Raw genomic sequence first — 27,673 nt, 5'->3', positions numbered from 1 at the left:
CACTCTAAGTTCCCAGGTCTCCTTGTGCTAATGGTATGAATCCTCCACGCCTGTAAACTATGTATTAGTAGGGTTTAATGTTAGGAATACCATTTCTAAGATTTTGTCGCGTTTCTCACATAGATGGCATCAAGTACGCTGGGGGAAATTGCATGGTTCTTCGGTCCAAAAGCTGTTAAACTAATTGATTGGACCAGTTTTTAAAAAAGTGGAGGTTACTGGTCCTGGGGGACCCAGTTTATTAATTGCAAATCTGTAGCCTTTAGGAAAACTAGGGGGCGAACTAGATCAAAATTTTTGATCCCAAGAACTAGTTTAAACAAGTTGGGAAAACCAAAATATTACCTCTCCGAGTCAAGATGAAGCCTACTTACAAGCTTATTTACCCAGATATGGAAATGTTTCTTTTTTATGAACAAATACTGAAGGGGGAGTGAACTGTGTATCCCCTACGTTAGGGGCAACTTTGTACTAGAGAATACTATTTGCCCCCGGAAGGGAAGGGGAGGGGGGATATCACTAAGGTAAGAGATAGAGGGTTATGACGTTGCCGTATATGGGAAAGAAATTACTATAACATATTTATAGAGATAGATAAGAACAACTTTTATAATTAAAATTAGAAAGACTAACATGTCTCTTAAAATTCTCGCGTGATCAACTGGTTTCACGCCAATTAAATAGGTATAGTCCCATCAGAATCGGCAAGATCTATTTGTAATAATACCACCATGTTTTTACCGCCAAGCTGAGAACTAAGCGTTTTACGCCACGTTATCCAAAAACCCGACGATTTTCTTTGATGACCGCGCTGGCTCAGCGCTGAGCACCGTGACGTCAAAATTCAAAAACAAAATCCCCTTCTGTACAACACTGGCTGCGTTCTGTAACCGGCATCAAAAACATCGATGACTAAAAGATGACATCGATGTCTTACTGAACGGGTTTTCGCGTCTTTGGGCCTGACGTCATGATGCTCATCGGATGCCCATCAGAAAAATCAGCTGTGAGAGGAGGTTTTTTTTGATGAGCATCGGATTCATGACGTAAATTTCGTCATTTTGCGCCGCGATAAAAAATGGGGTGAACTACATCTCATTCTCCACCAATTTTAAATAATGAAGAATTGACAAATATTATTCTTATGGATAATAATACTAAAAGAAATATATTATTTCGGTAAAAAAATGGATTCTGACAGAATTTTGATTTAATTGATAAATTGAAGTACAATATCTTTGTAAATAGTTCGGATTTATTATTTAAGCCTCTGCCATAACGTTATCATAACATCGTCGCCATTAAGAAAAGCATCGATTACACAAAATTGTGCCGTTCAACAACTGCAACGTCATCATGACGTCAAAAGAACACCGATTTCATTTTCCCAAACATCGATGTTTTTCCTGATGAGTGTTACTGAACGCAGCCACTGCTAACAGCGCTGAGCTCTGCTGAACGCGGCCTAGATTTGCACCATGATGCTTTATTAATTATAAAATTTAAGCCCGATTATTTAATACTGTATTTAACTTTCGGCCCACTCTGAACCGTTAATGTCTCTGCTTTACAGAAACGAGAACCAAACCCAAGCGTTTACTATTGGGTTCACTAGGCCTATAAAAGTTCATTTGACCGACTTAGTAGCGTTCTTCTTGTTATCAGTAATGAAAGGATTATGCTATAAACAGATGTAGTATAGCTTAAGTAATATATAAACATCCATTTCAAATAATAATTATAAAAAATATTCTTGGGATATCAAAATGAAACAGAACTTTAAAGCTACAAAAGTACTAAATGCATCGTAAGGCTAGACGTTTCTCGTAACCCTAGCCGATCGCCGCGTATGTCTTAAACTTAAGGATGATGGTGGTGTTAGAAGCCAGGTGTGCAGACTGGTGTCCATGTGGGATGGACAAAGAATAGAAGATGGTGGTGTTTAGAAGCCAGTAAGTACAGACTGGTGTCCATGTGGAATGGGCGAAAGGCTAGAAGATGGTGGTGTTTAGGAGCCAATAAGTTCAGACTGGTGTCCATGTGGGGTGGACAAATGAACAGAGTTGTTAAACAGGCAATGGAGTAATAGCCTGTAAGTCGAATACAATTTCCGGGATTGTATATGCGGTCTGGAAATTGAATACACGTTTGCTCCGGTTTGCAAACTGCGAACGCGGTCACGTGGGTGTAACAACGGACAGACAGACACACACACAGACAGACAGACAGACAGACACGTCGAAATTAGAACCTCTCCGTGACATACGTCACTCGGAGAGGTAAAAATATTCTTAATTCACAGACTGGCATCAATTCTTAAAGATACCATTATAGAGTAGATTGTAAGCAGCGCCCCCTTTTAGAGAACTTTATATTATTTGTTGTTGTAAATAGTCACGGGTTTAAAGCAAAGCGCGGGCCACGTGGTTCCCCTACAACAAGTTGACTTTCCTTGTCGCGTTTCAGTACATTTTGCGCTCAAAGATGGCATCAAGTCTTTAACACATCTTTTTTTATATTTTTTTGCTTTGAAGGAAGAGATTAGTAACTCGCCAACTCTTGAACCGGCAAGCAGTCAATACTTAAACCTTGGGGAGCTGGTTGATGCCAAAAACTTCCAGGAGTTTCAAGGGGCGTGGCTGGAGGTCCAAATTGTAGGGATTTTTCAAAAAGCCGAGGAAGGTACTCAACCTTCAACCTCAAACAATACAGGAGACACACTGATCTACTCCGTTGAGTTTGAGCTGGAGTGAGTATATTTCAAAAGCTATAGGGAGCTGCCAGAGAGGTGTGGCTTAAAATGGCTCCTCCCCTTTCCACCAAAATGGCGGCAAGCTTCACAGAGTGAAAGGCTAGTGGGGGGGAAGGCTTCTGATTGGCAAAGTGAGGGTCTTAATTGGGGAGATTTGCACCCCTTTGCCCACTCCCTATTCATGGCCATTTCTCGAAATTAATGCCAACCGCCTTTTTTGGTTCGGTTTGATTTTGTTTCTTGCAAAACCAAGGCTGATCTCCCGTTAAGAAGTATTCGCCCAAGAGCTCGACGAAAGGTGCCATTTGACAAAGTGACGCCTGGATCCAAGATTATGGTGAATTATAACGATGATGCTCCAACTAAAATTGGACATTATTACGATATGATCGTCGACCGTAAAAGCGCAAGGAGGCTGAAATTTGTCGTTGGAACCGTCTTGCTTGGGTATTTTATTTTTTTCTCGTTTATCATAATTATTGGCAGGTTTGCTTTAATCAGCGAACACCCAATTTCTTGTCAACCCCAGTTTCCCCGATATTTTCTCTAAAATTCCTAGTTTCATATTTTAAACCAATTGCGCGTTTAAGCTGAACTTCAAAGGCTCAATATGAATTTTGTAATTATAGCTAAGAGTTAATTAGCAACTGCTGATTGAGCTAATTAATTTAGTCCACCGTTAACGCACGCGCTAGAGTAAAAGAGGATGTTAAAGTTTTTAATTTCACTTGTTTCTCATCTTAATCGCTTCTTAAACTCCTAAAATTAATGGTTTGATCCTTTCATTCTCGACGAAGTCCCATAAAATCTTATCTTTCCTTGAAAGAAAAAAAAACTATTTTTTTCTATGAAATTTTTGAGAGTCGAATCAAAAGAAAAGTGGATTCAAGGCCTTAACAATACTTAAATAATTTATGTTAAGACTCGAAAAAAGATTTAAAAACGTTTCAGTTCCTTCAATCGTATTTTTATTTCCCAACAGAGTTGAAGACACTGCGCTACAGGACTGCAAAATTCATCTAGTGGATGAAATGTATATTATAGAAGAAAATGTCCTCTTGGCAGATAGAGACGCCGCTTTGAATGAACTGATGCTTAACGGCTCTAGTCTAAAAAGTACAATTTGTTTGTTTGTCAGGCAATTTTAGTACATCGCTTAAATTGTTCACTTTATCCTTCCTTCCTATAGGACTTAAAAAACCCGAGTGTGATAATTTCGATGATAATCCGGATGTTAAGTGCCGCGAATGTTCGTGTTCAGTGTGTGGTGGTAAAGAAGCACCTGAGCAACAAATCCAGTGCAATCGCTGTTTGAAATTCTTTCACCTCTGGTGTTTGAAACCAAAACTGGATTCGGTACCAGAGGACGATTATTACTGCCGAGATTGCAAAATTGTCAGACCCGGACAAGAAGTGAAAAATAAAAAAAATTCGAGAGGGTCCATGAAATCATCCACTCGTGATTGGGGTAAAGGCATGGCTTGCGCCAGAAGAACCAAAGAATGCACGATTGTGCCCATGAATCATTTTGGACCCATACGGGGAATAGTAGTAGGAATGTCCTGGCAGTACAGGAATCTAGCCGCTGGATCTGGCGTTCATCGCCTAACAGTTGGTGGAATACATGGACGGGAAGAGGACGGCGCCTTTTCGATAGTGCTTTCTGGCGGCTATGAAGACGATCTTGTTAGTATTCGTAGAGTCCCGATTTTCGATGTACGCTCGATCTATCTTGGAAAAAAGTGATGCTAAGATCTGGCTTGTCGAAAAAAATAGGACGCCTGATGGAGTCGCTTAATTCCAGTGAGAGGGGAAAATGGGTTTCTGACTTTAGAATTAAAGAGGTCGTTTCATGATGTGTTGCCTCAAATGCAACGCCTAGTCTTAAAATGGTGTTGATGGATCATAACGTATTAAGATTTCTCTCAAAATAATGGCCCATTTTTCAAGTGCAGCGTAGATCGAAAATCCGTGTAGAAATTTCAAGCGAAGCTTTATTGTATTGCGCTTCTAATGCATTGTTCTCTAAAGATAGAGCTCGGCAATATCTATCCATTATCCACGTTATTTTATCTTTATCCATGCATAGTCGAAAATTATCCACAGAACTTATGTGTTAAATCGTATTATAATCCAGCAAGAGGTCCCGGGTTCGATCCCGGACTGTGGCACCGGGTGAAAATCTGGGTACAAATGATCCTTCTGCGTAGAGTTTGCAAGTTCTTCTCTCCACGCTTGTTAAAAAGAGTTTTCCTCCGCGGTCTAACCCGGTTTCTCCTTTCCATCAAAACTTGCAGAGGTTAACGGTAATAGTTAGTATAGGGCGCTGTAGGTTAGCTGTGGCATAGGGGCTAGCCACCCACCACCCCTCTATGCAATGTAAACAAGCCACAGGCTTAGTGTGTAAATCCCTTCATAGAGAAAGCCTAGATTATTATTATTATTAAATCCCACCTTTAGCGTAGTGAGGAGTGGTGCTGCAATGTTCACAAAAGGGCTACTGGTGATTTAAGTCGCTATTTTCTCCCGCATACAGTCCTTTCTACGGGATATCACTTCCTCTAGTGAATTAAATACTCAGCTTGAACTTCATTTATGTGGTTGTTGTTGCGTGTGGGAAACGCCTATTTGATAGAAGCGCAACATTTTTGGCCCATTTCATCACGGATATATGAACGGGTTCATTTCTTTTTAGGATGAAGGCGACAGATTCTACTACACCGGAAGTGGAGGCCGAAGTTTAGAGGGCAATAAGAGAACGGCGGAACAATCTTGCGATCAAGTTCTAACCAGAGATAACAAGTAAGTAGTTTTCGACAAGTATAGAGCTATTTCGGCCAAATGGTAGCATAGGGACCCCACGGATTTTTAAAAGTTTGTACTCATTTCTGATAGTAAATGAGGTGAGGAACACGATGCCGTTAAAATTTTCCACCGCAAATGATTTTTTTAGAAAAAAAAAAAAACAGGTAGCACATATTACTTATGGTTGTTTTTATATTTGATATTTGGGGCGCATACACTTGTTTAGATTATGTTTGGGATATTTTAGGTTCAGGTCAGGTCAGGTTAGGGTAGGTTAGGGTTCAAGTTAGGTTCAGGTTCTAGTTAGGTTCAGGTTCAGTTCCTATAGGATTTGTCCTTTTCCAAAATATTGCAATTTTCATATAGTATATTGGCATATTTTGAAAGAAAAGAAAAAAAAACTTTAAAATCATTTGCGGTGGAAATTTTAACGGCATCATGTTCCTCACCTCATTTACTATCAGAAATGAGTACAAACTTTTAAAAATCCGTGGGGTCCCTATACTACTATTTTACCGCTATTTCAATTCGGGGGAAAGAAGGGCTTTTGAGGCGGGATTTCGCCAGTCCCAGCCTAGGCGCCATACTGTGCGGGAAATGGAGGGAGGGTGAAAAGCGGCTCCGTTTATTGGCAGGCCCAACTGTGACGTTTCCCCCCTTCAACTGATATAGCTCTATACGGTTTTGCGGATCTACCAAAAAGAAAATATGGAAACTGAGCCTTATTCGAGTTTAGTTTTGTTATTTCAAAATCGAGACGGGAAAATGAGCTTATGACATCATAACCATCCGGTTTAAAGATCTGTAGTTCGCGCTGGCGGTTAAACACGGGTGAACTGTTATTATTGCTACTTTTTTTATGTCATAACAGTGTCGTTAACATCAAGATAACACCAAAATTTTTTATAATGCTAGAGACTTAATTTAGAGCTAGTTCGAGAACTACAAGCGAGAATTGACTTCACTCGGTTTTGCAGTCCATCTTCCTATTTACACTGCCTTCTACACTACGCCTTTGACAGCGCCTCACCAGACGTCGCTTTACGAGAATCTATGACGATCCACGTAAATGAATCAATGTTGATTTTTTTAACCGATTATTTAAACACAGTGAATCTGATTTGGACTGATTTATTTATCTTTTTAACCGCCTTAAATAAAACGAATACCGAGACAGTTATTCGTCTCGATATTCGATCGAATTATTCGTCATAGACGATCACGAGTATTCGCCCACCCTTAGTGATAAAATAGCTTTCCCCCAATCAACTCTTAGTATCTTTAGAATTGTCTCTCTAGGGAGTGGTAAAATGGTGAAATTCCACGCTAAGCCAATTAGGCACATTCCCTCAGTAGGAGTTATCTTATAATCTTAAGCCACACCCCTGAACTCTTCATTTAAGGCCACCCGGTTTCTCCTTTCCATCAAAACTAGCTGAGGTTAATGACAATACCCAAAAATATATAGTTATAGTAAAAAGAAAACTTACACATTGTTGTTTAAACTTGTTCGCGCTGTGTAATATGAGAAATCTCCCCTTTTTCCTAAAAATTAATTAACTTTTGGATCGCCAACATCATGTACTATACTTTCTATAAACTCATGACGTCAAGAAGTTCTTACCTAATTGGTTAGTTTTCTCGCGAAGAAGAAATGGACTTGCCCAACAAAATTAGACTAGTTCAAAGAAAAATGAACTCTTCGAGTAGAGTTACTAGCTTTGCCGAGGACTCGCGCGAGTACCCGCGAATTTCTAGGGGGAAAACAAGTTGCAGTCCAAGTCTGAGTACCAGCCCAGGCCTAATAATGACCATTCTCTATTCCCCCCACCCCCCACCCGTTAAAAGACTTATAATTTACCTTCACGCTTTTTGGCTTGCCAGCGAATTGTTTTTGCGAAATTAATATTATTTATTGTTATCATTTCAGAAATTCCTTGAAAAAGTGATCGAACAATTTCAGTGCACTCTTTGTGGCATTTTAATGAATAGAGATCCCGTGAGTTTAAAGTGTAGCCACACTTTCTGTTTGAAATGTCTTAAAAAACAACTAAAATCAAAGCAATTCGAGTGTTCCCTTTGTAGGACTGTCATTCCGAACGATTTCCGCCCTAGTCCTAATGTAATTTTAACAAAAATTTTAAACGCTATATTTCCTTAATGAGAAACGACATTCATTATCCAGTACAGAAAAAGTCACAATAAAAATTGTTGTAGTGTTTTAAATTGTTAATTAAAGTTTAATGAAGTTTCTTTTAATGCATTTACGTCTCGTAGCATATTGCTCTAAGTGGCACTGAATTGAAACTTTTATTTGCACTCCATTAAAACTACTCCACGGAAATATTGCAATTGTAAAAGGCGAACGTTTTCACACGAAAAACCGTTGACGTTTCTGTCGGTTTTATTCCATTGAGAAATTTTGTTGCATTGACAACGAAAGTTCCTTAAAAATAGGGACTAGGCGTTCCACCCCCAGCGCCATGATGGTATGTTATTTTACAGAATAAAAGCTATTTAAGCCCCTCCTCCTGGTAAAATTTTAGCACTAGTGGAAGGTAGCGTGACGTTGCATGCCGTATTACTGCCAAGTCCCTGTAGCCTTAAATGTATCTCTGTCTCCTTTACTACTGCTCCATAGTGGCAAGCTATATTTCCGTGGAGTAGTTTAAATGGAGTAAAACGCAAATTTAATTAAATCGCCTTAAACACAAGTGTACAGTCTATAATGCGTGCGAACCACCGTGTAGCCTTAGCGCCTTGTTTGACGCTGTACAACCCTAGCACATTGGAGTAAATTATTTTGCCCTTGTTATATATTTTAGACCAATGACCTTGAAATTACCACAATCACTTGTTAAGGGCCAGAAAGGCCGACAAATAGTATGCCACGGTACTCTGTTTGTTCTTGAAGGAGAGATTTCTCACCATTTGTCCAAATCTTTAGGAACAGATAGGAGGGAAGGCCACTATCTTCTTGGAGCCAGGGAGAGTAGTGACTGTCCGCTGACAGCTTGTATAAATTTCGCCAAGGCTTAGCGTTTAACAAACAATACAAAACACAAAGTTCCAGATGAAATGAAACACACTTGCGATATACTTAATATATTTTTGAATTGATTACTAACGAATGTATTTGGGTAGGATTATATTTTATCTGCCTAACCTAAACAACGCTGGTTTCTGACTAATTAGACCATGGGGACTCGGGAATGTGAAAAAAATAGTAAAAAAATTCTACAGCACATCCCTCCCAGAAAATTGGTCAAACCAGAAGGGAATAACAGAGAAGGGACACACTTTATATCTCCATAATGCTTTACACTCGTAACAACAGTCTTACTAACCTCAAATCAACTACCCTTCACCTATTGGCTATCAAACTTCTGTCTTAGCTGTGACGTCAGATAAGATGGTTGACGTATAAAAAGTAGTTTTGTTTACAACTTTACATTGAAGGAGATAAAAATGGCCGAATTTCATGTTGATAAACGAAATCAAGCTGTGCAATTAATTTAGATGCACGGGAATTGAAAACATACCAAAATCAGACAATTTGAAGGTAATAAATAGATGAAAAATAATTATTCTGAATTAATATTAAAAAATAGCCCTAAGCCTTTGGAGAATGAAAATCTAGCAGACAAATAGGCCGCCTGATACCGCGGAGAACTTAAAGAACTATATTTGCAGTAAATTGGTTAAAAGCTGTGTACTTGGCAACGTTTTCGCGGTTTTCTTGAGGTTGGTCGGACTCTCGTTACCATAGCAGGCTCTTATGTCTCCCTTCTCTGTTATTCCCTTCTGGTCAAAATGTTTTTTTAAAGTTTAAAATTGCATATATTTACCGCCATTGTGGGTTAAGACTAAAGTAGAAAAGAAAGCCAACGTGCCTAAGAGTGCCTAAATGGTCATAAATCACTAAAAACCTAGTTTCCTCATAGACTTTTTAACCAAGGAGACCAACGGGAAGTAAAATACAGTTATTGTAATTAAAAGTGATTTATATTTTACCTATTGAACCTTTTTTACCATTGAAAACAAGTAATTCTTCAAAATTAAACGATTTACATTGACGGCCAAATGACCTCACAATTCTATACTTTAGTCGGATTAGACCTACTTAACTCTCACCAAAATTCTGTATTGTCCCGGACTGATGGTTTTAGTGGTACAATTTCGGTATGAGTGAATAAGGTCAAAAATCATTTTAGAGCAAAATCAAGCACACCATTCGATAGAGCGTAAAATTTAGATCTAAAATGGCCGCCGCTTTTTTCAAATTTCCAAAAAAAAAAAACAACGAAAACCAAAATTTCCTCACGCGTATTCTTTTACTTATCCACATACACTGTCAAAAGTTCATAGATTAAAACAAAAAAAAGTATACTTCATTCAATGGAGCTTTAATCTAACCGGGGCCATCTTGTTTAATCTCATCAGTCGTACCTGCTGGGCCAACTTCCGTAATCACGCGTAAAAATTACATTTAGCCAAAATAGCTGTGCGAAATTAATCGTCCGCTTCCGAAGCTAGAAAAGGTGCCGAGTTAATGGACCTAAATAAATTATACCTAATGAACCTTCTAATATTCATGTTCAAGATTAAAAATAAAACTGCCCCCAAGTACGTCAGTGACTGGTTCCCCGCCACAAATCAATCCCATAACACTCGTGGTAAATTGACGAATTTCGCGGTGGAACCTTTTTCGTCCCGTTACAGAACTAAAAGTACCAAACATCATTATATATGTGGAATAAGCTACCGCCAACAATTAAAAAAAAACATAAATAATTTTAAACACAATCTCAAAACTTTTTTAGACAACGCGACTACTCGAATCTTTTTAAATGGATCTTAAATTTAACTACTTAACTATATTTGAAATTAATTTAATCGGACCCTTTTGTAAATAAGAATTTTTTTCTTAAAAGGATATCCAAATAAAGCAAGCATTTATTTTTTATTTATTTATTTATTTGCTTGCAGTTATATATTTCGAAGACGCTCAAAATTTGATAATAAAAGAAATTTGGTTTATTTTCAAGGTCTGGATGCAACATATACATTCATATTATTCTGGTTTACTGTAATTTTATTCCGGTTTATTGCGTTTTTACACCGTTTTATTACGTTTTTATCCTCTTATAGTTTTTTTATGCTGTTTTGTGTTTTATGCTGGCTTATTGTATTTTTATGCTCATTTATTATGTTATATTAGAGAGAGTAGAGGCCAGTTGACCGAATTAATTCGGTCAACTGGCCTCCTTTACGTAGCCCCATTTGTTGCCCCCCCCTTTTCTATCTATCTCTTTCCTCTGGATGGTACGACCTGAAGGGGGAAAATATGGTTAAGGGGGGGGGTTGATGACGTCACGTATCACGTGATTTTTTTGGCGGGAAATTTGAATTTATAGAGGATTTTTGGTGTATCGGTATGACGTCACGTAATTTATTGGTGTTGAAGGTATTCAGTGTCACTTAACTCTACTGGTATTTTAGGATATTGTGTACATTTAGGGGATGATTTATTGGTAATTCTATAGGTTCTGTAGGCCCTTTCTACACCCACCTTTCCCGTAATGCTATTCTCTGTATGATTTTAAGGTATCTCCATGGATGCTTATGTTATTAGTATATTACAAGAACTAGATTTAATTGAGATAAGGTTTACACTGCAAAAGGTACCCATTAAGCTACAACTAAGTTCTAGGTGTACTAATGTTTTGTATTGTTATTATTTTGGTGTATCTTTAGGATATTGCGTTCATTTAGGGCATGATTTATATAGGTTCAGTAAACCCGTTCTACACCCACCAATCCTGTAATGCTATACTGTATATGATTTTGAGGTCTCAATGTATGCTTACGTTATATTAAAGAACCAGTTTTAATTGAGCTAAGGTTTACGTAGTTCATTGAAAACTAAACTACGATGATGTTCTAGGTGTACTCCTTTTGTGTAATGGTTATCAAGTTACTATGTTAAAACAATAGCACATTTTAATATCATAAAAGGAAATTACGGCAGTCTTCACACAATTTGGTATTTGATAAGTAGTTAAAATGAACAAATATTACTATAAAACATCATAGAAAGCGATTTACGTTAGGATTGACTGAAAATTATGTTTTTCATACGCGCTAAAATAATGATATACAGTTAAAATGCGCAATCATTACTGAAAAACATCATTAGAAAATACGAATTACAATGGTTTTGATAACAAACAAATTCACTAAAATGCAAAATTAATAACACTTCAAAAAATCGTAGAACAAGCTGATTAAGCACATATATACAATCATAGAAAATAGAACAATATTACTGTATGCGAGATTATTAAGTGCATATATACCCTTGTACCTTCATAGAAAATATAGCAATACTACTTTTAATAGGATTTAAAGGCTACAATGGTTATTATACGATTTTAGTACAAATATTAGGCTAGTTATTAAACTAAAAGGTTCACAGGATTGACGAAAAAATATATTTTTCTATACACGCTAAAATATTGATATACGATTACTGATAAAAATATCGAAATATTACTAAAAAATGTTACTATAATTATCATCGAAAAATAAAAATTACACTTATACAAAACAATTCAATACTTATTGACTAAAGTGCTAATATATATTAATTAAAAAAGCTTACTAAATGCAAAAAAATAGGACCAAAAACGTTGCGTATTCGTTAAAATATTGTTACATGTTAGTAGTTGAAATACGTTAATATTACTATAAATAATACTTGAGATACTAATTAAAAAACTGATACTGGGTATCTAAAATATATACAAGTAACTTATGTCGAAAATGTCAATGATTCTATTTAATATAACCATATGGGGTAGTTTTATAATCAGATATTATTCTAACTTTATCCACTACGACCTGAAATGTTTTGGTCTGGTTGATCGTGATCAGAGTGTGATCTTGCAGACGTCTGATTTGAGGGCCAATAGGGACTTGAACCGAGTTCATTAGAGGCTCACCTTCATTGTTTACCCCCAGTAGTTTCTTCATTGTTTCAAAATTTATATAATTTTCTGTAGAGGCGTTTAAATAAAATTCTTTAACTTTGATAATGTTAGTTTTTTTGCCGGTTTTAGGGATTAGAATGTCCATAGAATAGTTCTTGGGTCCAGCACTCCCCCACTCACAAATATAGGCATCCGGTCCATAGGACTCTAATTCATTTTTGAGCTCCCCTAAATAATCGCCTGTCGGTAGAAATGAGCGCCGTCTGGCGAGAGGTACACTAAACTATCCGTGTCATAATAAAAACAAAGCTCTCCGACCTTTTCAAGATGTTTAAGTAAATGTAATCGGGCCATAGCTGTTGTGTAACAAGCGATAACTACGTTTGTGTGTTTGTGCACAATCTCATTTTCGAGAATGTGTTCGTATTTTACAAGTACTGTGTTTTCGTTAATTGTTAGTAAACTTTTAACCTCCAAGTCCGGATTTAATATTAGTGCGTATAATTTGTAGGCATCTTTGATTTGTTCGGTGGAGGTGTGTCTTGTTTTTTGGCCGAATTTACCCCAAAAAAGAGTTAAGCATGAGTTTGCTATGGCATCTGAGACCTTCATTTTTCTCTACTTTCGTGATATCCATTTCTACACCCTCTTCGTCTTTGAAGCTTTTAACGTATTTCTCTTTATCTTCTTGAGTCTGGCAATCTGCTGGAAAGCCGCTAGCTAGGGTTTTATACTCTAAAAAGGTATTAACATAATCTTTAAACAGTCCTCCCTGTTTTGTTTTGGGGTCGTACTGTGTAACTTTGTATGACCAAGCCTCGTACATTCGTGTAATTTTGTAGCCATTCTCTACTGCATGACGTAACTCGTCTACTACCCATGTACCACGTAATTCTCTTTGTTCTGTAGTATGTTCGCAATCGCCTTGAAACTGGATTTTACAACATGTGTAACATAATGGAAACGTTAATTTTCCATTGATACGAGCAGGCAAAACAGGATGAATTAGGTATTGCGCCGGTAAGACGTCACATTTAAGAAGTCCATCAAACGAAAATACATCAGGAAAGTTGTCTAATATGATTTCAGGATGTCCTATAGGTATCTTGGATGTTTTGTTAATGAAAGGGTATAAACTTGTGAAATCGACGTAATGAATACGCTCCGATTCTGTTGTTTTATGGTATAGTTTTGTTGCGCACCATCTTCCTCCGAAGAATGCATCACGAGGGTCCAACCTTTTCGCTATTTTAGGCATAATGTCATTACATTTTAAAAACTCTATTATTTCTGGTTTATTTGCTTTTTCTTGCTGCCATTCACACTCCCACTTGACATTTACTATAATTGAGGGATTCAAATTTGGCTAACACGTTCATGCTACTAAAATATCTGGAATTCAGAGTTTGAGCAGGGTCTCCATGCAAAACCTTGTTTCTGTTTAAAGGAAAGTGTATTTTACACCCATGATAGAAACACCCCCAGTAATCGAATATTTCCTTGTTGGTTTCACAAAATCAGTCTACTTTGAGTTTTTGTATTCTGGTTTCTCTCCCTCTAAAGGAAGATTGGATAGATATATTTCGTTTGTGTGCGGTCCACTCTAGCCATTCTATAGCTCCTATTGACTGATTTTCGCTAAGTCTATAATAATTAGCGGGTATGATACCTATAGTATCAGGTTTAAGATAATTCCTGCGAAATACGTAAGAGCAAACGCCAGGAAGAGTAATTGCGCCACAATTAAATGGATCTACGCCTGTTACTTTAAAGAGTAGTGTACGAAAAGTTAAACATCCTAGGAATAGTAAAACCGTGTCGTTCTCACAATAATAATTGAGTTCCCTCACGAAGTCGAAACCTTTACACAGAAAAAAAAGTGTTTAGAAACTAAACACTTGCCTAAACACGACAATGCAACAGATATTTTATCATGTTTAAAAACACTCATGTTTAAGTAAGAATGGTGTTTAGGTTTGCAACACCTTATGTTTAGGTTCAAAATGTGTTGATCGCTTGTCATATCTAGTATTTAAACATGTTTAAGGTGGTATGTGTCATGTTATTATATTATAATGTTTAGTAACAAGACGTGTTTACACGATTATATGCTTAGTTGTATAACATTCTTTCAGGATTATATGTTTAGGTTTTAAACATGACTATAGGTTTATAAGCTTAGCTTCCTTTCATGTTTAAGGGTTTATAAGCTTAGTTTAAAATATGTTTGCAGGTTTATCTCGAAATATTTGAATGGTGTCGGTTTAAATACATAGGTTGAATTAATTCCTGCGAAATAAGATACATTGTTTTCAGAAAAAAGCGTGCCCTTTCTCGTGGGAAAACAAAATTTCCGTTGAACTTCGACTTAGCCTTATTTAAACGCTTCAGTAACATTGCGCCGAATCCCATTCAGCCGAACCAACCCCATTCGACCGAAAAACCCTCACTTTGGCGGAATTACGATGCTGTCCAATGGGATAATCCCCCATTGCACCGAAAAACCCGCACTACGGGTTCCCGATGGAATTTAAATTAAATTAACTTAAAACAATTTACGGCCTACGTAAAATGAGCACTAGATCCAAACATTTTCTAAATTATTATTTTAGAACTAAGGATTATAAGAACGAAATAATAATTAATCACCAATATATGACATAATAAAATCAATTGCTAATATTGATTTATTTTTATGGCATATTCATTATGAAGATTCTTTAAGCCAGCCGTTTCACTGTACTTGAAGTCTATAACCACCCCAAAGAGGACGAGACGTCCTTCAAACCAAACCAAACCTAACCGAACAGTAACTTTTTGGAAAAGGCATATTATTTGAGAAGTCAATGAAGATAAACATCAATATTTTGGAAAAGGCGTAACAATGTTAAATGATTTATAAAATATTACTAACCTAACCTGGTTTTGAACGGTATGTTATCGATTGGGCGTGTTATCAAAACAGCATTGTCCAAAACGGCTTTTTCATAAACGCGTTTGCCATTATAGCCATTTCTCGTTTTAGCGCATTTTGATTACAGCGTTTATATCTTGAGCGTACGAAAGTACGCCTTTTCCAAAATATTGTTGTTTATCTTCATTAACTTCCCAAAATAATATGCCTTTTCCAAAAAATTATATTTTATATTTACTTCCGATATAACATAACTCCTTTTTGCATAATATTGTTCTTTGTCCTATATACTTAATATAATAGATATTTCCCTCCCTGTCAATCACAGTTTGGGCGGAAACAGCAACCGCTGTTTTGGGAAATAGCGCTGTATTGAGAAACGCGGAAACAGCAACCGCGGTTTTGCTTGTACGCGGTTTTGCAAACCGCTGTTTTAGGAACCGCTTTATTCCAAAACGCTCTTTTGAAAACCGCTCAACTACCCGTGAACCGTTTTGAACAACAACGTTTTATTGGACGAAAGTGTTTTTTGTTTAATGCTTAACCCAAGTTCACTTTTTCTGTATACTATTATATTATATATTTAGAAGACACGGTGTTGAAAACTTACCGAGGTCGTTTTTTAGTATCATCTTGTTGCATAGTCGTCAAATAGTGGCACTTCCAAGGCAGTACGAATGTATTGAAAACGCTAACACTTTTGAGGTCGCTTAATTCGACAAATAGCGTCGTTTGAATTGTAAATATTAAACCCGCGGTTGGGCTAAGTTCATTAGAAACTTTGGCGGGATTCGGTCTAATGGAATTCTGCGCAATGGGAATATACCTATTTAAACAAATCTAGCCGACCTGTTTGAAATGTTGTTCTATTATTAAAGCCAAGAACGCTTATTTATTCATCATCTCGAACCATCACTTTAAACATATATTTTGCTCAAAATTTTAGTAAAGGAAGTCCTTTTCTCAATATGAAACGAAAGTCATTGTGGCTTACATTATGAATATAGCCACAAGGTGTTAGATTATTCACCTTGTGGTAAAATATACCTCCACCTTTTAGTTGTTTTTCTAAAATATTATAATTCTTCTTAAAATAAAGATTTAAAAAAATTTAAGCTATATACCAACGTATTAAAAACATGTTACGTTAATTAACACCTGGTAAGCGTTGATGTTTAGCTTAGCGTTAAGATTATTCAGTGTTTACCTCTTAAACGTGATAAAATAAGAAGTGTTTCTATTTGGAACACGTTTTAAGGATCCTTAGAGAAACAGAGATGTAATTAGACATCAACATTGAAGCAATAAACATTATCTCACACCAATGTTTAACTTTATAACATGTTCAGATGTTGCAAACCTAAACACTTTTTTTTCTGTGTACCTTTACTATCTTCGGAGCTATGCCACTTTAAGAAGGCATCTAAATTTTTCCTTGTGAAATATTGACAACCATAAGCTTCGATAGGGGGGAGATTAGTTTCTATAACATAATTGGTTTCGTTTTGTCTATTAACATCAAAATTATGTTCTATTACATTGAATAAAAAATGTGGAAAATACCCTTTAGCGGCGTCTGATATACCAAAAAGTAGCGGGAAACTTTGCTAAAGCTACAGGGATGAAATTATAAGAATCCAGAAATAGCAAGTTAAACAATTTCATTTCTAAAATTCGAGTTCCATTAATTTTCAAAGACGGAACGAATTTTTCATCTCTATTAATGATTTCCCTAATTAGTAACTGATTATCATAATTACTGCCAAAATGTGACAGTATGATGACTTTCTTAACGGCATGCAATTGCATTAAGTAATCTAGAAATAGAGATATAGGATTTCCACCCGAGAAATGTTGTTTACGAGGTCCGAATTGCCCGCACATAATACAGTTAAAATTTAGGGATGTTTCATCTATACAAAACTCACACACGGTTATACTGACTAACAGGATAGCCTGGTGTTCATAGGCTCCTAACTTTTCCTGACATACCTTCGTTTGTATACATTCTACGTCAAAGAAAATATACATAAGGTTTGGCTGATTAGGTCTAGGCTTTTTAACGGATGGCACTTTCAGAGGTTTATCTTTGATAACCTGAATAAAACATAAGTGATTGCTCGGCTGATATTTCTTACAGACATGACAATACATCTCATCACACGTATGCATCTCAGTTCTTCGGGAAAAATCAATAATTTTTAAACAGTCTTTATAGTGAAAAAGGCGCTCACATAGCGGCTTTTTACTGCTGGAAGATGCTAAGTGGCTTTGATAGCAGTCATCGGCGACTCATCGCCTAAGAATTTTCGTAAACAAAATCTACAAGCTATCTTGGGCCTTGGCAGATAGTGGGTCTCATGCATCTAAAACAAAAGTCATTACATTTATGCGATTGTATTCGCCTATAGGGGATGAGGCATTTTTCACAGAATCGATCGTGATTAAAAAGGGGTTTTAAATTTGTAATAACATTATAATGGTTATTTTCATTCAATAAAAAGAGGCGGGGCCTAGTATCATCAGGATCATTTTCGCCTAAAATCAAAACAGGGACGCTATTTTCGAATTTGTAGACGAAAATCGAATATTGATTTAAATAAGATTTGAAACGTTCAAACGATTCGGCAGTCCCACACTCACTAGCTCTTACGTCGGCCTTATAACATAAATCTAAAGCCTCATTTCTTTGTAGGGTGCCCTTTGGATCTATTTTAGATATAGTGGCATATCGGATTTTAGCGTCTTGTCACCCGATGTATCGTCAACATAAGCTCTATGCGCTATAGCCACACAAAGGGATTGGGCTAAACACAGGTTATCAGAACTGACTATACGTACAATACCTCGTATATCTTTGCAAAATAGATTAAAAGGTTTTATCCCTCGGGCTACAGAGCGCCATTTACCCTCAGGTAACCGTACAATGCTAAAAATCATTTTAACAGGACCTAGAAAAAATGCTTCCATTTCGTCATCATAGAGCATAACACTAAGCTGGTCAAAAAGAATATTGGGGTCAACTTGATCTAATCGTCTAAAAGATAATTCTAGTTCGGACCTACAAATATTTGCCGCACTCTTTAAAGTAATTTGAACGTAATCGGTGGGTAGGTACTTACTAAGGATGCATTTGGTTACGGTACATACACTAGCTACGGGGTCTTCAGTAATTCTAAGAACTACCTCCCGACCATACATGTTAAAATGCTTGTAAAATTTCTCACTTTGTCCCATTATCTCGCAAGAGGGCACGTTGTCAATAGGTATGGGCTGGTCCGTTTCTCCTCCTCCCCATTGTACGTAGATATCATCGTCAGAAAGCGTCTCTTCAGATCCGTACTCCCTCGGTAAGGTATCGTTCGATACTATCTCCTTTGCGGGTGGTCCTTGATCTTTTCCGTCTAAAAATGCGGCTATATCTCTATCATGTTGCGAGTTGTTAAAGTCGGCGATTTGAGCTTCTTGCTCAATTTCTTCTTGTCGTTTAGCCACGCGATCTACGTATTCTATTCTTAAGGGACTCGGAATTAGATTCCTTAGGTTTTCCAATTCATCTATGGTATCACAGTCCTCTGGTCCTCGAGCAACTGTTTTCATATACTCGAGTAAGTCGAGGCAAGCTTGAATAGCATTTAAGTCATCCTGTACTACGAGTTGTGGTGGAGTCTGCGGTCCGTACAACGGATCTATTCGCAGATAAGCGCATAGGTAGAAATAAAACTCATATATTAAACGTAACGGCCAGGGTCTATTTATAGTCAGTTCGTTCAACGTTCTACGAAGAGTTTCAGGATCCATGTTTAGCTTTCGGTGTTTGAAGATCGACTGTGTATTTTGATCATTTCCTCGGCCCCTTTTATACTAAATTTCTTAATAGACAAGCCCACATTCCTCAATCGTTTAACAATAGCCTGATTTATTGCTTAGCAGTCACCAGATGTTTTCTCACAATGCATTTCGGACCCCTGCCTGTTAATAGTTTACCGATTTTATAACTAAAGAACGTTGGATATGCTTTTGTTATAAAAAATGTCAACAAAAGAGCGGCCTATAAATAGAATTTTGTTACAAACACTGCAAATAAGAGACAATTTTATTGGAGTAATAAATTAAAAACATGGTACGTAAAACGTTTGTAGTGATTCTCAATTGTGAAAATATCTTTTGTTATCTTCACGTATAATAAATAATAACGTTCCGAATTTCTCTAACACGTCATAAAACCCTTATATATTTTCCAAAAAATGCTACATTAAGCTAACGAAATTTCTTAATAGACACGCCCACAATCCTCAATTGTTTAACAATAGCCTGATTTATTGCTTATCAGTCACCAGATGTTTTCTACCTGTGCATTTTTGACACACAACTGTCAACAGTTTACCATTTTTATAACAAAAGAACGATGGATTTTTTATGTCAAATAAAATGTCAACAAAAGAGTGGGATATAAATAGAATTTTGGTATAAACACCTCAAATAAGGGACAATACTTGTAATAAATCAATTAAAAAACATGGTGTGTCTAGAGATTCTCAAATCTGACAATATCCTTTGTTATCTTCAAGTCTGTTAAATAACAACATTCCGAATTTCTCTAACAGGTCATAAAACAATTGTACATTTTTCAAAATGTTACTTTCAACTCTACCTTAAGCTGACCTATGACCCTATAGTTTCCCACGGTCATGAATAACACTATGAATGTGTAGGAGAGAAGTCAGCCTACACAATTAAAAAAAGCATTAAATCCCCAAAATAAATTCCGTTCATAACAATGCAATAGCACGGGTCAACCACCTCCTAAAGACCTTGCCTGAACGTGTTTACGGAATAGGTAATAAAATATTTCATTAACCAGCTAGCAACTAGACATTTAAATATAACGTATTTAATTCCTTAAGAGGCTAAATTTCTAAACTTTTTAAGAAGAGAAAGTGGCCACTGAGCTAGTATTCGTTATGAAAAGGTTTATCAAAGGAATGAAATTCTCAAAACAAGTCGAATAGCAAACATTAGGCGTCTTTCGCATGGATTAGAACAAAAGACCTTTCTCCACCGATGTGTATACAAAACTCGTATAACAAAAGGCGTAAATGTGTATAATAATTGAGATTGATTGGGATGATTTCAGAGTACAAAGATAATTTTAGCCACTGGCTAGTGTAGTGATAGACTGTAGTACCTTTAAAAGGGACACAATTGATTGTGAAAGGTTTGTAAATAAAGAAAGCTAAACCCAGAGCAATTTGGTCCTATATGGACAAAGAATTCTAGTTTTTAATTAACCCTGAAAAGGGGTTAAGACTTTGGAACACCAAATTTTAAAAATATTAGCGCATATTAACTCGTATCATGTGGACGTATAGTTTATCATTCTGTAATAAAAACAGCACAGAACAACGTTTCTTCTTCTAACGTTTATTTGTAAACCCTAATTGAATACACCTGTTAATCCCACTAAAAAGATTAAAGACTTTGTGAGAAACAAAAGGATTTGAGCATGATTTTTCTGCAAAATCAATCTTAATCTCGTCAAAGTTCTGTATAGGCGTAAATATCTGACAAGAAATGTTTTACTCGACCCAACTTGTTAACAATGTTGAACCCCCAATTATTTAATATCGGCTTAAGAGACTTCATCGAGCGGGAAAATCACAATATATTGTATGGTTTGCGATAAAAAGGTTAAAAAATGTACTGTTTTTTAACAAATTTTTTGATTAATCCTAGATTGATACAGCGTTTACTTGAGATGTAAGCACTGAAAGTTTTTGATTTAGCTGCCAGATTGAAGGTAAAATGGGGTATTTAGGATAGCTTTGTTACATTATTGGCTATGTTAAAGATGATAAAAGAGCGTTATTTCGGGCATCTTTAAAAAAAGAACGAAATTAGTCTCCTAGTCTATAGTTCTGGAAAAATACTCATATATTTTCATGGTTTCGGTTAACGCACCAAAAAGGCCTTTTAAACTTGTCAGGATAATGACTGCGGGGCAAACCCCTTGAATTAAATGTTTCGTGGTAGGAAGAGTCACCAACTAACAAAACAATAAATCAAAAAATAAATTCCATTCATAACAATACAAATGGTTCGACCATGCCCCTAAAAGCCATCACGTCTGAACGAGGTTACGTATAAATAAAAAACTGATGGGGATAAATCCTTTTGTTATGGATCAAGTTCGACCTCTTCCCCCTCCCCCTTTAATGTCATAAAACCAGGTGGGTGGTCCAATTAAAGAAAGGACAATAAATTCCAATGTATCTAAAAAAAGCTATGAGCATCAGACAACAATCGAGGGAAGCACCACCCTAAAGTCTGAACATCTCAAGAATGAGCGACCCTAACCACTAATACTAGTGTTATCATATTAAATTTAATCAAAGCAGTCGTCAAATTTTGTAACTATTTGTGTAAAAATTCGTATTTTTCATGATATTCAAATTTACTAGTAAGGAACAATTTTAATGACGTAACTGAATGTTTAAACTTAACCATTTCGTAAGATTTCTCTCTTTTGTTAGTCCGTTTGTACGTTTCGGTTTGTAATATTCCCCCGTTTGTATATACTCTCGTATTGTATCTAGACCCTTGTGCCATGGAGGGGGGTCGTACCCAAGCCCTGCAGGCTTCACGACCCTATCCCTCGAGCCTTATTAAATAAATAAATAAATAAATTGCAACGATAAGAGTAAAGTTAGTTTTGAGGTATAGAAAATTAAATTCCTTAAGTCTGCAACACCATCGCGTTATGTATTGAAATTAATGATTCTGAAATTAATGAAAATATGCTTTTCATCGAATCATTTTGATAAATATATTGCGAAAATCATCGCAACGTTTTTAGTCATGTGAACTCTTTTTCAAATGACTCGTTTCGTCATTTTAAGGCAACTAAAGAAACAAAGTGAGTTGGATTAACTGAAGTCAGTACTTTTTCAAACTTTGTATGCAATTCTTTGGGGAATTTAGGAAACCCAAATAAGCATTTTTATAGAAAAATGTTGCGTACAATTTTTCCTTCTATTGCTAGAGATCCACGATTCATGCACTGACATTAGCTAAATGACACTCTGTGTTGTACTTTGAACTTTTCGCTGGTGCTATATTCTGTTTTAGTAAATAGGGATGTATGTTTTTTCTAAAGGTGTTAGTTAAAATCTGTGTTTTTCCCTAGAACAGTGTAAATAACAGTGATATTCTAGTGTGAAACTATGTAGATGATTCGACATTGTAAATATATACTTTGGGTATTTTAATACTCGTGCTCGAATGGATGGACGTTTCCTAAGAAATACTTTGTTTAATTAGCTTAGTCTCTGTATAGTAAAACATTGCTATACTATTTACTGCGATGAGGGGGGGGGGGGGGTTAAGAGGTATTAAATTTTTATTTAAATAGAAAAAATTGGTGAAATTTTGCTAAATCAAAAGTGGTTTTGGTGAAACATAGAGTAATTTTGATAAATTTAGCTAAAATTTATCGAAACGTTTTAATTAATTTGAAATGTTTTTCAAATGACTCGTACCGTGTCAGTCAATTGTCACGTGCATGACTGATTTCGTGTCGGTGGTCTATTCAATTTACCATGTATTCCTATGGGTTTTTAAGAATTTTGAATGCTCAATTTCGTTGCGAAAAAATGTAACGTGGTTGATCAAAAACGTTTCGATTGTTTTTAACTTTTAACACGAAATGCGTTGTGAATGATGCTTCTTTCGGTAAAATAGTAGTTTAGGGACCCCACGGATTTTTAAAAGTTTGTACTCATTTCTGATAGTAAATGAGGTGAGGAACACGATGCCGTTAAAATTTTCCACCACAAATGATTTTAAAGTTTTTTTTTTTTTTTTCAAAATATGCCAATATACTATATGAAAATTGCAATATTTTGGAAAAGGACAAATCCTATAGGAACTGAACCTGAACCTAACTTGAACCCTAACCTAACCTAAACCTAACCTAACCTAACCTGAACCTAACCTAACCTAACCTAACCTGAACCTAACCTAACCCTAACCTAACCTAAACCTGAACCTAACCTAAACCTGAACCTAACCTAACCCTAACCTAACCTGAACCTAACCTAACCCTAACCTAACCTGAACCTAACCTAACCCTAACCTAACCTAACCTAACCTAACCTAACCAGAACCTAACCTGAACCTAACCTAACCTAACCTGAACCTAAAATATCCCAAACATAATCTAAACAAGTGTATGCGCCCCAAATATCAAACATGAAAACAACCATAAGTAATATGTGCTACCTTTTTTTTTTTTTAAACCATTTGCGGTGGAAAATTTTAACGGCATCGTGTTCCTCACCTCATTTAATATCAGAAATGAGTACAAACTTTTAAAAATCCGTGGGGTCCCTATACTACCATTTGGCCCTTCTTTCAATACCGTTTTTACGTTTTCCACAAATTTTTGATTTACGCTGCCGATAATTTTGATAAATATAGTACGTTTATCAATGCTTCGGTCTAATGATATATTGCCTTTCGGTTGACGCAACGGAAACATCTCAAACTTGTTGAGACTTGTCCTAATAATGCCCTCGGGGCAAACACCTGTAATCAATTAAATGCTTGAAACCCCTCGTAGGATGAATTACCAGCCCCTATTAAGGTCGAGCTAAGCCAACTTGGGAAGGGGGGAGGGGTTGTTCATATGCCTTTAGTTTCTGCTCATTTCCAAGCAAGTGTTTCAAATAAAAAATTTCAAGACTTTACAAACCGAAAGACAACATTTCAAAGATTACAACAAAATTGTGAAAAACTTTTAGTTTTGAAATTACATTAAGTTAAATGACATTAAATTTAAAGTTACTAATTCCAATATATCTTGTCTTTCCGTCGTTTAAATTGCATAAAATTTTGCATACACGCGCATTTACACCTACGCTAGTGGTTAATCGAGACACTTTTGGAAAATGTCAATTATTTAACTAATTAAGTCACTAATTAAATTAATTTATTCGCTTAATTAGTTACATAATTGACATTTTGCAAAAGTGTCTCGATTAACCACTAGCGTAGGTGTAAATGCGCGTGTATGCAAAATTTTATGCAATTTAAACGACGGAAAGACAAGATATATTGGAATTAGTAACTTTAAATTTAATGTCATTTAACTTAATGTAATTTCAAAAATAAAAGATTTTCACAATTTTGTTGTAATCTTTGAAATGTTGTCTTTCGGTTTGTAAAGTCTTGAAATTTTTTATTTGAAACACTTGCTTGGAAATGAGCAGAAACTAAAGGCATATGAACAACCCCTCCCCCTTCCCAAGATGGCTTTAGCTCGACCTTAATAAAGCAATAGATCACTCTAAATATAAATTCCATTGATTCAATACAAATGGTTCGACCCCCTCCCCCCAAAGCCATTAAGACACGCCTGGACATGTTTACGTATAACTAAAAAACAGATGGAATGTCTTAACACGTTGGTAGTGAGTCATAAATCACTCTAAATATAAATTACATTGATAGCAATGCAAGAAATCAAGTGACATTGCCATGCCCCCCCCCCCAAAAAGACCTTTAGACACGTCTGAACGTGCTTGCGTATAAATAAAAACAGATTGGGATAAATTCTTTTGTTATGAACCATGTTCGACCTCCTCCTCCCCCTTAATGTCATGTAACCTACACCTGCTGGGTTGCCAAAAGGGGATTTTGTAAACTATAGAGAGTCATTTCAGTTCCGAACTCTGGAGAGAAAGGTTGTTGACAAGGTTAGTAAGAAATCATGTGTTACGGTATATGTAATTCTTTCTTGATTAAAATGTCGCTTAAAATGTGTGCTAATTAGAAAATATATGAAGCAGTCTAGCTATATTCGTGTATACTTTAGTTAGGATCAGCATTTTATGATGTTTTATAGTAATATTTGTTCATTTTAACTGATTACCAGCTACCAAGTTGTGTAAAAACTGCCGTAATTCCCCTTTTATGATATTAAAATGTGCTATTGTTTTAACCCTGTAACTCAATAACCAATACACAAAAGGAGTACACCTAGAACCGCGTCGTATTCGAACCTTCTTCAATAAACTATGTAAACCCTATCTCAATTAAAACTAGTTCTTTAGTATAACATAAGCATACATGGAGAGACCTCAAAATCATACAAAGAATAACAACAAGTGAAGGGTAGGTGTAGAAAGGGCCTACTGAACCTATATAAATCACACCATAAATGTATACAATATCATAAAGATATACCAAATAATAACAATACAAAACATGAGTACCTAGAACCGCATCATAGTTTAGTTTTCAATAAACTACGTAAACCCTATGTCAACTAAAACTAGTTCTTTAGTATAACATAAGCATACCTGAAGAGACCTTAAAATCGTACAAAGAATAACACTACGGGAAGGGCGTGTGTAGAAAGAGCCTACTGAACCTATATAAATCATACCCTAAATGTACACAATATCCTAAAGATACACCAAATAATAACAACACAAAACATGAGTACACCTAGAACCGTGGCGTAGTTTAATTTGTACCTTTTGCAATGTAAACCATATCGCAATTAAAACTAGTTCTTTAGTATGACATAAACATGCATGTAGATACCTTAAAATCATACACAGAATAACATTACGGGAAGGGTGTGTGTAGAAAGGGTTTACTTGAACCTATAGAATTATCAACAAATTATACCCTAAATGTACACAATATCCTAAGGATACACCAAAATAATACCACTATGGACACTGAGCGCCTTCACCATCGACAAGTCAGGTGACGTCGTACGAATACACGCAAAAATCCCCTATAGATTCAAATTTCCCGCCAACAACATCACGTGATACGTGTCGTCAACCCCACCCCCTAACCATATTTTCCCCCTCGGGCACGGTACACACTTGGCAAATAGTAATAATCAACCAGATCTCCCACCACCAGCAGGGGGCATGACACTGGTTATGCACCCTCCCCCTCACCCGCTCAACTTAACCCCCACCCCCCTTCAGGCACGGCACGACCTAGAGGAAAGAGATAGATAGAAAAGGGAGGGGTGGGGGCAACAAATGGGGCTACGTAAAGGAGGCCAGTTGACCGAATTAATTCGGTCAACTGGCCTCTACTCTCTCTTATATTGAGTTTTCATGCTGTTTATTGTGTTTTATGCTGTTTTATTTTTTATTCTGGTTTTTTATGCTGATTTATTGTGCTTTTACGTCGTTAAATTGTATTTTTATGCTGATTTATTGTGTTTTTACGTCGTTTTATTGTATTTTTATGCGGATTTATCATGTTCTATTGTGTTTTTATGCTGTTTTATTGCGTTTTCATGCTGTTTTCATTTCAGTGGTTTTGCGCGACCACTGGCCCAAAAAATTGAATTGTAAAATGTTGCGTTAGGCCTAATTAGTCAGGTTAGGTTTTGTCGGTATACGGACTAAATACCCGCAAGACAAAGACCCCCGGTCATAATCTCCCCATTTTTAAAAACGTACAAAATCCCTCGGTCATTTTCCCCCCATTCTAGTTAAGAGTACAAAATCCCCCCACTCTCAAGACAAAATCCCCCACTCTGTAGACAAATTCCCCCCACGTTGACAAAATCCCCCCACTCTCTAGTCAAAATCCCCCCACCCTCTAGGCAAAATCCCCCCACGCTCTAGACAAAATTCCCCGGTCATAATCCCCCGACAATAAAAAATACAATTATCTAAAACACTGGAAGCCTCAGCGATCTGGTGGCGTAGTGGATAAGGCGTTGAACAGCGGAGAGAAGAATGGTGGGTTCGATTCCCCGAAGGTACAGACTGTTAAAGAAGTCTTTGAGCATACTGGTCTCATGATTAGTAGAAGAACCGATAAAAAACACTTTAATTTCCACTTCCCACTCCCTTTAAGAGAAAACTCGCGTCTTTTGAAGAGGAGAAGCGGTTTGAAAATATTGTTATTTGGGCCATGATATCATTTAAGCCAGTCGACAGACTGGCTGATATATACGGGTCGTTCGAGTTTCCTGCCTTTGTACGGGCAAATTTTTGGAACGGGAGAGTAGATAATTTTGACGCCAGAAATGGCAGGCCTATGGCTTCAAGCGAATAACCGCCAATTGGATTTTAACCGTTTTTGCTGCAAACAGGACCCCTTCGCGTAAGGATTTTTGAGGTGCAGAAATGGCAACCCAACGGCTTCACGCGAATAAACGACAATTCG

General features: G+C 36.5%; 2 protein-coding genes across 5 annotated transcripts; one reads left to right on the top strand and one right to left on the bottom strand.

Annotated features, from left to right (window-relative positions):
* Nucleotides 1-1,192: 1,192 nt before the first annotated feature.
* On the bottom strand, nucleotides 1,193-27,048 carry LOC149679508 (uncharacterized). 3 transcript variants are annotated; one of them, XM_089835316.1, is made up of 3 exons: nucleotides 23,629-27,048; nucleotides 18,691-23,471; nucleotides 1,193-13,794 (listed from the first exon to the last, which is right to left on the bottom strand). In XM_089835316.1, exons 2-3 carry the CDS (start codon nucleotides 19,262-19,264, stop codon nucleotides 13,109-13,111), a joined length of 1,260 nt encoding a protein of 419 aa, XP_089691442.1. In that variant the 5' UTR covers nucleotides 19,265-23,471; nucleotides 23,629-27,048; the 3' UTR covers nucleotides 1,193-13,108. The 3 variants fall into 3 exon arrangements, with proteins under 3 accessions (XP_089691442.1, XP_089691441.1, XP_089691440.1); XM_089835315.1 differs by having other exon boundaries at nucleotides 18,691-23,482; nucleotides 23,640-27,048; XM_089835314.1 differs by having other exon boundaries at nucleotides 18,691-27,048.
* LOC149679509 (E3 ubiquitin-protein ligase UHRF1-like) lies at nucleotides 4,271-7,810 on the top strand. Of its 2 annotated transcripts, none has more exons than XM_089835317.1 (3): nucleotides 4,271-4,438; nucleotides 5,448-5,554; nucleotides 7,488-7,810. In XM_089835317.1, exons 1-3 carry the CDS (start codon nucleotides 4,271-4,273, stop codon nucleotides 7,504-7,506), a joined length of 294 nt encoding a protein of 97 aa, XP_089691443.1. In that variant the 3' UTR covers nucleotides 7,507-7,810. The 2 variants fall into 2 exon arrangements, with proteins under 2 accessions (XP_089691443.1, XP_089691444.1); XM_089835318.1 differs by lacking the exon at nucleotides 7,488-7,810 and adding an exon at nucleotides 6,473-6,577.
* Nucleotides 27,049-27,673: the final 625 nt, after the last annotated feature.

The sequence above is a fragment of the Phalangium opilio genome, unplaced genomic scaffold (assembly GCF_054372755.1).
Source record: "Phalangium opilio isolate 3A_F unplaced genomic scaffold, DU_Popi_V2 ptg000041l_1, whole genome shotgun sequence".
Classification (NCBI taxonomy): Eukaryota; Metazoa; Arthropoda; class Arachnida; order Opiliones; family Phalangiidae; genus Phalangium; species Phalangium opilio.
The sequence above is the reverse complement of the archived record's forward strand: the minus strand, read 5'-3'. Positions and strand labels throughout refer to the sequence as shown.